We start from the raw sequence: 12,793 nt of genomic DNA on the forward strand, positions 1-12,793 counted from the left end.
CAGCACAGGCTAACGAACCTCTCAGTCAGTTTCCAGTCAATCCCAGTAACTCGCTCGAATATTTTTACGATTGATTACCTCCAGTAATCGTCCTATAATTGTCTTATAGAATAAATGTCACAATAAACTCTCATTGCTTTGTGATGTGTATTTATTTAGAATAAGCGGTATTAGTAACGTTTGAGTAGTTGAGGGATTCCACGTTACTTTTAGAGGCATCAAGTTACACGGGTGCAGGGAGGGTGCGTGCCATCCTGTGTACGCGCATGCGTCCCCCAAGTGACCCAAGGTGTGCTGATAGACCTCGATATTTTTCATCCTGCGTCACAGCGGGCTTTGCGTGGCGTAACCGACTAAGACATTAATGCGCGGGTGCCTCTGGTACCTGTGTGTTACACAGTTCGCTATAGATAGCGGTGCTGGGGAAAATATCCAGCCTAGCCGTAAAGCTTTAGCTGCCATACGGTGATTCAGCGCCACGTCTTTGGATGTATGGTCTTTTTTGTTCAACCGATTTGACTGCTGATCTAGTTCGATTCACGGCGAACAACCCTCTCTTCTTCATTTCATTCATTTATCTATATTCTTCATTTCATCTTTATTTATTTCGAATACACAGACAAATTATTGTTTTCAGCAATTATATTTTGAATTGGACATCGGTATGTTAAGTAAACGAGCAGCAAAGCTTGTCTTGTGATGTTCATGTACCGGAAATGGGAGCGGGGCTCCTACCTCTGGGCGCGCCTTTGGTACATAGGGGAGGGGTGTGGGCTTCTACATATTCTAGGGTAAGGGTTTCTACTTCTAGCGTGACGTGACGCCCTTGGTACATAGGGGAGGGGTGAGGCTTCTACTTCAAGGGTAAGGGTTTCTACTTCTAGCGTGACGTGACGCCCTTGGTACATAGGGGAGGGGTGGGGCTTCTACTTCAAGGGTAAGGATTTCAACTTCTAGCGTGACGTGACGCCCTTGGTACATAGGGGAGGGGTGGGGCTTATACTTCAAGGGTAAGGGTTTCTACTTCTAGCGTGACGTGACGCCCTTGGTACATAGGGGAGGGGTGGGGCTTCTACTTCAAGGGCAAGGATTTCAACTTCTAGCGTGACGTGACGCCCTTGGTACATAGGGGAGGGGTGGGGCTTCTACTTCAAGGGTAAGGGTTTCTACTTCTAGCGTGACGTGACGCCCTTGGTACATAGGGGAGGGGTGGGGCTTCTACTTCAAGGGTAAGGGTTTCTACTTCTAGCGTGACGTGACGCCCTTGGTACATAGGGGAGGGGTGGGGCTTCTACTTCAAGGGTAAGGATTTCAACTTCTAGCGTGACATGACGCCCTTGGTACATAGGGGAGGGGTTAAGGCTTCTACTTCAAAGGTAAGGGTTTCTACTTCTAGCGTGACGTGACGCCCTTGGTACATAGGGGAGGGGTGGGGGCTTCTACTTCAAGGGTAAGGGTTTCTACTTCTAGCGTGACGTGACGCCCTTGGTACATAGGGGAGGGGTGGGGCTTCTACTTCAAGGGTAAGGATTTCAACTTCTAGCGTGACGTGACGCCCTTGGTACATAGGGGAGGGGTGGGGCTTATACTTCAAGGGTAAGGGTTTCTACTTCTAGCGTGACGTGACGCCCTTGGTACATAGGGGAGGGGTGGGGCTTCTACTTCAAGGGTAAGGATTTCAACTTCTAGCGTGACGTGACGCCCTTGGTACATAGGGGAGGGGTGGGGGCTTCTACTTCAAGGGTAAGGGTTTCTACTTCTAGCGTGACGTGACGCCCTTGGTACATAGGGGAGTGGTGGGGGCTTCTACTTCAAGGGTAAGGGTTTCTACTTATGGCGTGACGTGACGCCCTTGGTACATAGGGGAGGGGTGGGGCTTATACTTCAAGGGTAAGGGTTTCTACTTTTAGCGTGACGTGACGCCCTTGGTACATAGGGGAGGGGTTAAGGCTTCTACTTCAAGGGTAAGGGTTTCTACTGCTACCGTGACGTGACGCCCTTGGTACATAGGGGAGTGGTGGGGGCTTCTACTTCAAGGGTTAGGGTTTCTACTTTTAGCGTGACGTGACGCCCTTGGTACATAGGGGAGGGGCGGGGCTTCTACTTCAAGGGTAAGGGTTTCTACTTTTAGCGTGACGTGACGCCCTTGGTACATAGGGGAGTGGTGGGGGCTTCTACTTCAAGGGTAAGGGTTTCTACTTCTAGCGTGACGTGACGCCCTTGGTACATAGCGGAGTGGTGGGGGCTTCTACTTCAAGGGTCAGGGTTTCTACTGCTACCGTGACGTGACGCCCTTGGTACATAGGGGAGTGGTGGGGGCTTCTACTTCAAGGGTAAGGGTTTCTACTTTTAGCGTGACGTGACGCCCTTGGTACATAGGGGAGGGGCGGGGCTTCTACTTCAAGGGTAAGGGTTTCTACTTTTAGCGTGACGTGACGCCCTTGGTACATAGGGGAGTGGTGGGGGCTTCTACTTCAAGGGTAAGGGTTTCTACTTCTAGCGTGACGTGACGCCCTTGGTACATAGCGGAGTGGTGGGGGCTTCTACTTCAAGGGTCAGGGTTTCTACTGCTACCGTGACATGACGCCCTTGGTACATAGGGGAGGGGTGGGGCTTCTACTTCAAGGGTAAGGATTTCAACTTCTAGCGTGACGTGACGCCCTTGGTACATAGGGGAGTGGTGGGGGCTTCTACTTCAAGGGTAAGGGTTTCTACTTCTAGCGTGACGTGACGCCCTTGGTACATAGGGGAGTGGTGGGGGCTTCTACTTCAAGGGTAAGGGTTTCTACTTATAGCGTGACGTGACGCCCTTGGTACATAGGGGAGGGGTGGGGCTTATACTTCAAGGGTAAGGGTTTCTACTTTTAGCGTGACGTGACGCCCTTGGTACATAGGGGAGGGGTTAAGGCTTCTACTTCAAGGGTAAGGGTTTCTACTTCTAGCGTGACGTGACGCCCTTGGTACATAGGGGAGGGGTGGGGGCTTCTACTTCAAGGGTAAGGGTTTCTACTTCTAGCGTGACGTGACGCCCTTGGTACATAGGGGAGGGGTGGGGCTTCTACTTCAAGGGTAAGGGTTTCTACTTCTAGCGTGACGTGACGCCCTTGGTACATAGGGGAGGGGTGGGGCTTCTACTTCTAGCGACGCGCTTGGTTACATAGGGGAGGGATGGATGCAGGACGACGACAACGAAGGGGGGCAGGGTAAAAAAAATCACAACAAACAACAATTATTAACGACCTAGCGAGGACGGGAACAAAACTTATTTCAAAAGCAGAAAAAGGGATCTAGTTTTATTTTTGTTTCTTTGGAAGTATGAACTATAGTTATCTTTATAGAAACTAGTTAAGAACTGAGCGCGTAGTGGGAAGTTTTTCTATCGGTCGCTACTGTCGTCCCTGTCCTCCCCTAATGATATTCTATATACGGACAAGCTAAAGTAAAGCTCGTGGCGGGTACTTGTGCAAATTGCTTCCGGTACTTAATAGCGCAGTGCATCCTGGGGGAAAACATGTCACGAACTGTTTATCTCAATGAGCAGATTCGTCATCTTCTTAATGCCCCTGAGACACAGACGTCTCGCAGGGTTACGACGCATAAAGCGTTACACCGCGTCAAGATGATTTAGCAGACCAAAGAGAAACATGGTGGATCTGTATTTTAAGGCTGCGCGAGATGGGAATCTTAATATCTTGAAAAACGCTACAAAAAGAGACACGAATCGCCGAGATGAAGATTATATGACACCTGTACACTACGCCGCGAGCTGTGGAAATGTCGAGGCTTTGCGTCTTCTTGTAGGAAAAGGGTAAGTTCTCGCGAAAGCGCTGGCTAAATCACGCTTTATTTCACGCGTCGTTTGCCATTGTTTGTTTCCCGCAACACTTTGGTGGCTTTCCAAAATAATTCTAAGTAGCACTGAAATGGCTTCCTAGAATCGTTTGTTTTTACTTTCCATTTAGTTCTCGCACGAAACTCTTAAAAGTTTCTAAGTGGATGTGTATATAGGAGCTAGGGCAATGTAAATTGAATATCGAGATCAATTTGCTATAAATGCAAGTTGTATCCGATTTTTGGCAGCGTTTAATTCGCATCAAAACTGTGTATATGTTATAGATATTAGCGCTATTTAAAGCGAATGTGTTTCTTTGTACAAAATATACAATCTTTTTGCAAACTATAGAATAATATTCAGATCTTATCGTATAAGTATGTTAAAATCTACAATTATGCATTACATGGATTGTAAATACCAAAGCCATTAATTTTGCTTATTTAATAGTGCGAAAAGATTTTCAAGTCTTTATTTATGCGACGCATTTGCGTTTTCTTTACTTCCGTCAATTCTGATATCTTCTTTCAAACAGTCTTTTCTAGAATTTTGCATAAAAGTCGGGGCAAAATGACGACTATAAATTAATTTCACTTAGTTCGTTCTTGTCGCGGTCGACACGAATGACTAGATCTTGTAATACAAGAAACTTTACAAGCACGTTTTTAACACTAGTATTATCCGCCGCACTGATTTGAGATGATTTCGCTATTGGAATCGGATTGAGGCCCAGATGTTTTTTTACGCCTTCTTGTATAAAAGAAAGTGTCTTCGACTACAACATAAATATCTTTTGAAATCCAAGTATGCAATTATATGTAAATCCGACAAACAATTCATTTCCTTTAGCAATCTGAGAATATTAAATTGAGAAGTATGCTAACTTATTAAAAAAACATTACCATTCCCCAAAATAATGCTAGTAATTGCCAAGATAAATATATTTCGAGTGTTGATATTCAGTGTAAATTTGACGGGTTTCGCGCTTTAATAGTTGTATGCAAATATTAGGATGTTTTAGGTATTGTTGAATAGTTCTAAAAACTGATCCATCAGATACCTCCCCCGGTTGTGACTTGGCAGCGTTACTCGTCATCGGCAAGTAGATGCTCGCCATAGCGACGAAACACGGAGCTACTTATTACACAACAACCTTTTGTCTTCCTTTGGCTTTTTTAGTCTTTTTGTGGGATGAATTTTTAATAATTCGATTTTTAGGTTAACGCGATTGATGCTGAAAGATTTCTATCGGAAACGACCCTCCTGGGGCCAAGAATTCTTGATCGTCACCATAATAAGCAATTATAAACTATAATAAACAATCCCTTTTAGGGTGAAACAGTAAATTCTTTTGACTTTAAAATTCCAAGATAAGGAAATGTCAAACATTAGAAAGCCCTTTTCGCATTATGTTGATCAAGTAAAACCCGTTAAGATATACAGATAGCAAGACAGGGTACCTATCTTTCACAGGGCCGACTGACTGCTTGGGTATTTCGATTCAATCGCTTATATTTTTATACCAACAGCTTTGAAGTAAATAATAATAATCGCGTCATCAATTGAGATTACAAGAAAACAAGAAGCAATGCGCATAAATAATAATCAAACGCGAGCGTTTTCAATTGAAATTGTGAAAAAAGCAACAATATACGCAGTCGATAAACAAACTCTACCTTCCGCCGAAACTTTCATTCTAGACACTCTCAGACCAGGACCCGGACAAGACCAATGCCAATTCTAAACACTCTCTTTTTAAGTGATTGCTCGGACTAGACCAATGCCTATTTTAGACACATCTCTTTTTCAGTGGTGTCCCGGACAAGACCAATGCCAATTCTAAACACTCTCTTTTTAAGTGATTGCCCGGACAAGTGCCTATTTTAGACACACTCCTTTTTAAGTGATGACCCGGACAAGACAAATGCCTATCCTAGACACACTCTCCTTTTTAGTGATGACCCGGACAAGACAAATGCCCATCCTAGAAACACTCTCCTTTTTAGTGATGACCCGGACAAGACAAATGCCCATTCTCTCGTTTTCTTTTTTTAGTGGTGACCCGGACAAGACCAATTGTGACGGCTCTACCGCGGTGCATTTAGCTGCCGGATGCGGCCAGCTCAACTGTCTGTCATTCCTCACAAACTTCGGCGCGAACATATGGGCGCTAGACAACGAGGGACACACCCCCTTAGAAGAAGCGGCGATTCATGGGCGGATGGACTGCGTCCGACATCTCGATGGACTTGTTGCTATTCAGATGTTACGAAACAAGAAGGAAACGGAGAGGTTGAAAAGAAGAGCTAAAAGCGAGGCGATCCGGCGAATGCGTAAGCAGAGCAAGATGCAGCAAGAACGAGAAAAAGCGTACGAGAAGAGAGTTCAGAGAGAGACAAAGAATGGGAAAAATAGTGCGGAAATGAACGAGCTGAAGGCAAGTAAAGTGTATAGTGTCAGTGACTGGGATGTGCAGAGCTCGAGGTCAGGCTACATGAATGGTTCAAATAGGCCAAGAAACTTCTCGGATCTCGCTGGGGTATCGGCGAGTGAAGACACGCTCGACGACATCGACACTAGAAGCACACTGTCGCACGCATTGTCGGATACCTTCACTGGCAAGAGTAAGTTTCTAGGAAGAATCCGTACAAAGATGAGCACGTTAGGTAGAAAGTCAAACAGACAAGAAAATGGGAATGTCATTTTGATGAGGAATAGTTCAAAAAGTGAGCCGAACGTTAGCAAAATCGGACGGGGTCAGAAATCAAACGGATTTGGCCAGTACAATGAAACACCAGTCATGCTCTCACACCGTCCACTAGCGACTAATTCAGTCACTGATCCACAGTCCGAGCCAGATTCCGATGACTCCTTCGACGAGACCAATTCTGTGGGACACATTACAAAGAAATACGACGACAAAGGCAACGTCACCACAGAGATCCAATACATAAAGCGCGCTAAGTCTAATGGGAGTATCACAAGCCGAAACAGCCGGAACAGTCAGGCGAGCTTCTCCCAGCAAAGCCAGGGGACCTACAACGACTTTGGCAGCTTACACTCCGCGGGCTTCGATGATTACTCCTCAGACGTGTTGGCAGAGAGCACAGAGATGAAAGGAGTCGTCACTTTTCTAGCTTCACTGAACCTTGAACAGTTTACGGCTTCAATTCTGAAGGAAAGTATAGACTTGAGTGCGCTTTTACTGTGTGATGACAAGGATTTGCAGAGTGTTGGGTTGCCACTGGGGCCGAGACGCAAAATCATGGAGGCGATTAAGAGAAGAAACCTTGTGTTGAAGAACCCAGGACAAATGAAAGATTCCAGAATTTGAACATTACAATATTCAGTTTTCTTTGGGAAGCAAATTATCGTTTTATAATTTAGACAGGAATGTTTGTTGCTTGGCACCTTTTCCGATTAGTTTAAAGACGTACCATTAACAGCAAAATACACATCATCCACAGCATAATTATCAATATAATTATCATCCACGATATCATCATAATCATCATCATCTACATCCAGGCGCTTACAATGGGTGCACCCTTCTTGGCGGGTCATTTACTATGCTTTTTCCATATGATACCTATCACTGCGCACCCCGCCTCAGCCAATCCTGGGCACGTGCCTGCCATCATCATATTTTTTTATTGAAAATTTTCATGTATTGATAATTGCGCAATATAAATGTTATAAATTATTGATTATTATATTCACAATATCATCATCATAATCTATATAGTTTTATCATCATTATCTACACCATCACGTTTATAATATCTTCACCATAATAATAATAATCTACAACATCATCCTTTGAAATATCATCATCTACAACATCAAATTTATCATACCTACATAATTTTTCATAATCAATGTCATCATCATCAATAATAATAGCAATTGTCATTAATGACTAAACAACAATGGCAATAATAGCCTTCCGAGGAGAGCTGAACTGAATTATGCATAAATTCTAAAAACAGAGGGAAGTTGGAGAGATAAAACAAAACTAATTTATTTTATCACTTCCTGAGCACTCCCTAACCATTGATCTGGCCGCTAATATAGATTAAGTACCTTCTAGTGAAAACATTTATAGCAATTTTAATTTTTTTTTTAAATGTCAATTTTTATAAAATGGAAGAGTTAGTAAGATTAATAGGCTGTCAACATAGGCAAAAACAGTAACTTTATGCATCCAGTAACTATTACGCATAACCAGTAACCAGTAAATATAATGCAACAATGCAATGTTGTTCCATTTTATAAGTTCTCAAAGAAGTCAATACTTACCAGGCAGATTCTGGACTCTTCAAAGGTGGCAGCATCCCTTGGGCGGGGTTGGGGGGACCATACTGAGGCAGGGTTGGGGGGCAGGGATATATAAACATGTGATGGGATTGTGAATTTAGCTCCCATAACTTTCATTCAGATTTGAGCCCAAAGGGAGGGGCCAAAGCCCACTGGATATACCACTAGCATGGATCAGGATTTTTGGTTTGCTGAAAAGATAACTATAACTTAGCCCTAGCAGCAGCTTAATTCAGAGAAAATGGCATGACGGAGTAATTGTAAAATACAGATAATCTCCTAGTGATAATTTTTTTAATGCAAATAAAATATTTTATTCACCAGTTTAGTATTTATCTTGTATCCATGCACACAATATTTATTTTATCAGTAACTATAATTTATTAATCCAAATGAAATTCATTAACAGAGGACCGTTGGTTTAAATTGTGACCCTGTGTAATTAAGAATTACTGTATCATATTGTACTGTATTGTATTACGCTGTACTAAATTGTATCAACAGTACTCAGACCCGTAGCAAGGGGGGTTTGGAAGAACCTACTCGACTGGAAGGTCTGCTCTATGAGGGAAAATTAAGTAGCACTGTCAGCTAAGACGAGCTCTGCTAAATGGGTAAACGGGCCCTCCCTCCCCCCCACGTTCAAAATCCTGGCTATGAGACTGGTTCTGTACTCTACATGGCACTGGATTGAACTACACTGTGCTGTATTGTGTCATACTGTACTGTACTGTGATTTACTGTACTGTACTGTACCGCACTGTGTGGCACTTTATTGTATGTGTACTGTACTGTACCGCACTGTATGGTACTTTATTGTACATGTACTGTACTGTACCGCACTGTGTGGTACTGTATTGTACATGTACTGTACTGTACCGCACCGTGTGGCACTGTATTGTATGTGTACTGTACCGCACTGTGTGGCACTGTATTGTATGTGTACTGTACTGTACCGCACTGTGTGGCACTGTATTGTACATGTACTGTACAGCACTGTGTGGCACTGTATTGTACATGTACTGTACCGCACTGTGTGGCACTGTATTGTACATGTACTGTACTGTACCGCACTGTGTGGCACTGTATTGTACATGTACTGTACAGCACTGTGTGGCACTGTATTGTATGTGTACTGTACCGCACTGTGTGGCACTGTATTGTATGTGTACTGTACTGTACCGCACTGTGTGGCACTGTATTGTACATGTACTGTACAGCACTGTGTGGCACTGTATTGTACATGTACTGTACCGCACTGTGTGGCACTGTATTGTACATGTACTGTACTGTACCGCACTGTGTGGCACTGTATTGTATGTGTACTGTACCGCACTGTGTGGCACTGTAATGTACATGTACTGTACCGCACTGTGTGGCACTGTATTGTATGTGTACTGTACCGCACTGTGTGGCACTGTATTGTACATGTACTGTACCGCACTGTGTGGCACTGTATTGTATGTGTACTGTACCGCACTGTGTGACACTGTATTGTACATGTACTGTACTGTACCGCACTGTGTGGCACTGTATTGTATGTGTACTGTACCGCACTGTGTGGCACTGTAATGTATGTGTACTGTAATGTACCGCACTGTGTGGCACTGTATTGTACATGTACTGTACCGCACTGTGTGGCACTGTATTGTACATGTACTGTACTGTACCGCACTGTGTGGCACTATATTGTACATGTACTGTACTGTACCGCACCGTGTGGCACTGTATTGTATGTGTACTGTACCGCACTGTGTGGCACTGTATTGTATGTGTACTGTACCGCACTGTGTGGCACTGTATTGTACATGTACTGTACTGTACCGCACCGTGTGGCACTGTATTGTATGTGTACTGTACCGCACTGTGTGGCACTGTATTGTATGTGTACTGTACTGTACCGCACTGTGTGGCACTGTATTGTACATGTACTGTACCGCACTGTGTGGCACTGTATTGTATGTGTACTGTAATGTACCGCACCGTGTGGCACTGTATTGTACATGTACTGTACAGCACTGTGTGGCACTGTATTGTACATGTACTGTACCGCACTGTGTGGCACTGTATTGTACATGTACTGTACTGTACCGCACTGTGTGGCACTGTATTGTATGTGTACTGTACAGCACTGTGTGGCACTGTATTGTACATGTACTGTACCGCACTGTGTGGCACTGTATTGTACATGTACTGTACTGTACCGCACTGTGTGGCACTGTATTGTACATGTACTGTACAGCACTGTGTGGCACTGTATTGTATGTGTACTGTACCGCACTGTGTGGCACTGTATTGTATGTGTACTGTACTGTACCGCACTGTGTGGCACTGTATTGTACATGTACTGTACAGCACTGTGTGGCACTGTATTGTACATGTACTGTACCGCACTGTGTGGCACTGTATTGTACATGTACTGTACTGTACCGCACTGTGTGGCACTGTATTGTATGTGTACTGTACCGCACTGTGTGGCACTGTAATGTACATGTACTGTACCGCACTGTGTGGCACTGTATTGTATGTGTACTGTACCGCACTGTGTGGCACTGTATTGTACATGTACTGTACCGCACTGTGTGGCACTGTATTGTATGTGTACTGTACCGCACTGTGTGACACTGTATTGTACATGTACTGTACTGTACCGCACTGTGTGGCACTGTATTGTATGTGTACTGTACCGCACTGTGTGGCACTGTAATGTATGTGTACTGTAATGTACCGCACTGTGTGGCACTGTATTGTACATGTACTGTACCGCACTGTGTGGCACTGTATTGTACATGTACTGTACTGTACCGCACTGTGTGGCACTATATTGTACATGTACTGTACTGTACCGCACCGTGTGGCACTGTATTGTATGTGTACTGTACCGCACTGTGTGGCACTGTATTGTATGTGTACTGTACCGCACTGTGTGGCACTGTATTGTACATGTACTGTACTGTACCGCACCGTGTGGCACTGTATTGTATGTGTACTGTACCGCACTGTGTGGCACTGTATTGTATGTGTACTGTACTGTACCGCACTGTGTGGCACTGTATTGTACATGTACTGTACCGCACTGTGTGGCACTGTATTGTATGTGTACTGTAATGTACCGCACCGTGTGGCACTGTATTGTACATGTACTGTACAGCACTGTGTGGCACTGTATTGTACATGTACTGTACCGCACTGTGTGGCACTGTATTGTACATGTACTGTACTGTACCGCACTGTGTGGCACTGTATTGTATGTGTACTGTACCGCACTGTGTGGCACTGTAATGTACATGTACTGTACCGCACTGTGTGGCACTGTATTGTATGTGTACTGTACCGCACTGTGTGGCACTGTATTGTACATGTACTGTACCGCACTGTGTGGCACTGTATTGTATGTGTACTGTACCGCACTGTGTGGCACTGTATTGTACATGTACTGTACTGTACCGCACTGTGTGGCACTGTATTGTATGTGTACTGTACCGCACTGTGTGGCACTGTAATGTATGTGTACTGTAATGTACCGCACTGTGTGGCACTGTATTGTACATGTACTGTACCGCACTGTGTGGCACTGTATTGTACATGTACTGTACTGTACCGCACTGTGTGGCACTATATTGTACATGTACTGTACCGCACTGTGTGGCACTTTATTGTATGTGTACTGTACTGTACCGCACTGTGTGGCACTGTATTGTACATGTACTGTACTGTACCGCACTGTATGGCACTTTATTGTACATGTACTGTACCGCACTGTGTGGCAATTTATTGTATGTGTACTGTACTGTACCGCACTGTGTGGCACTGTATTGTACATGTACTGTACAGCACTGTGTGGCACTGTATTGTATGTGTACTGTACAGCACTGTGTGGCACTGTATTGTACATGTACTGTACCGCACTGTGTGGCACTGTATTGTACATGTACTGTACAGCACTGTGTGGCACTGTATTGTATGTGTACTGTACAGCACTGTGTGGCACTGTATTGTACATGTACTGTACCGCACTGTGTGGCACTGTATTGTACATGTACTGTACTGTACCGCACTGTGTGGCACTGTATTGTATGTGTACTGTACCGCACTGTGTGGCACTGTAATGTATGTGTACTGTAATGTACCGCACTGTGTGGCACTGTATTGTACATGTACTGTACCGCACTGTGTGGCACTGTATTGTACATGTACTGTACTGTACCGCACTGTGTGGCACTATATTGTACATGTACTGTACTGTACCGCACTGTATGGCACTTTATTGTACATGTACTGTACCGCACTGTGTGGCACTTTATTGTATGTGTACTGTACTGTACCGCACTGTGTGGCACTGTATTGTACATGTACTGTACTGTACCGCACTGTGTGGCACTGTATTGTATGTGTACTGTACCGCACCGTGTGGCACTGTATTGTATGTGTACTGTACCACACTGTGTGGCACTTTATTGTACATGTACTGTACTGTACCGCACTGTGTGGCACTGTATTGTACATGTACTGTACTGTACCGCACTGTGTGGCACTGTATTGTATGTGTACTGTACTGTACCACACTGTGTGGCACTGTATTGTATGTGTACTGTACTGTACCGCACTGTGTGGCACTGTATTGTATGTGTACTGTACCGCACT

The 12,793-nt window shown here is 44.4% G+C and overlaps 1 protein-coding gene across 1 annotated transcript; it reads left to right on the forward strand.

Moving 5' to 3' along the window:
* The first annotated feature begins 3,531 nt into the window (after positions 1-3,531).
* LOC5506908 (Usher syndrome type-1G protein homolog) lies at positions 3,532-8,472 on the forward strand. Its single transcript, XM_032375381.2, has 2 exons — positions 3,532-3,808; positions 5,888-8,472. The coding sequence occupies exons 1-2, from the start codon at positions 3,645-3,647 to the stop codon at positions 7,164-7,166; spliced, it is 1,443 nt and encodes a 480-aa protein (XP_032231272.2). The 5' UTR covers positions 3,532-3,644; the 3' UTR covers positions 7,167-8,472.
* The last annotated feature ends 4,321 nt before the right edge of the window (positions 8,473-12,793 follow it).

Source organism: Nematostella vectensis, chromosome 12, assembly GCF_932526225.1.
Source record: "Nematostella vectensis chromosome 12, jaNemVect1.1, whole genome shotgun sequence".
Classification (NCBI taxonomy): domain Eukaryota; kingdom Metazoa; phylum Cnidaria; class Anthozoa; order Actiniaria; family Edwardsiidae; genus Nematostella; species Nematostella vectensis.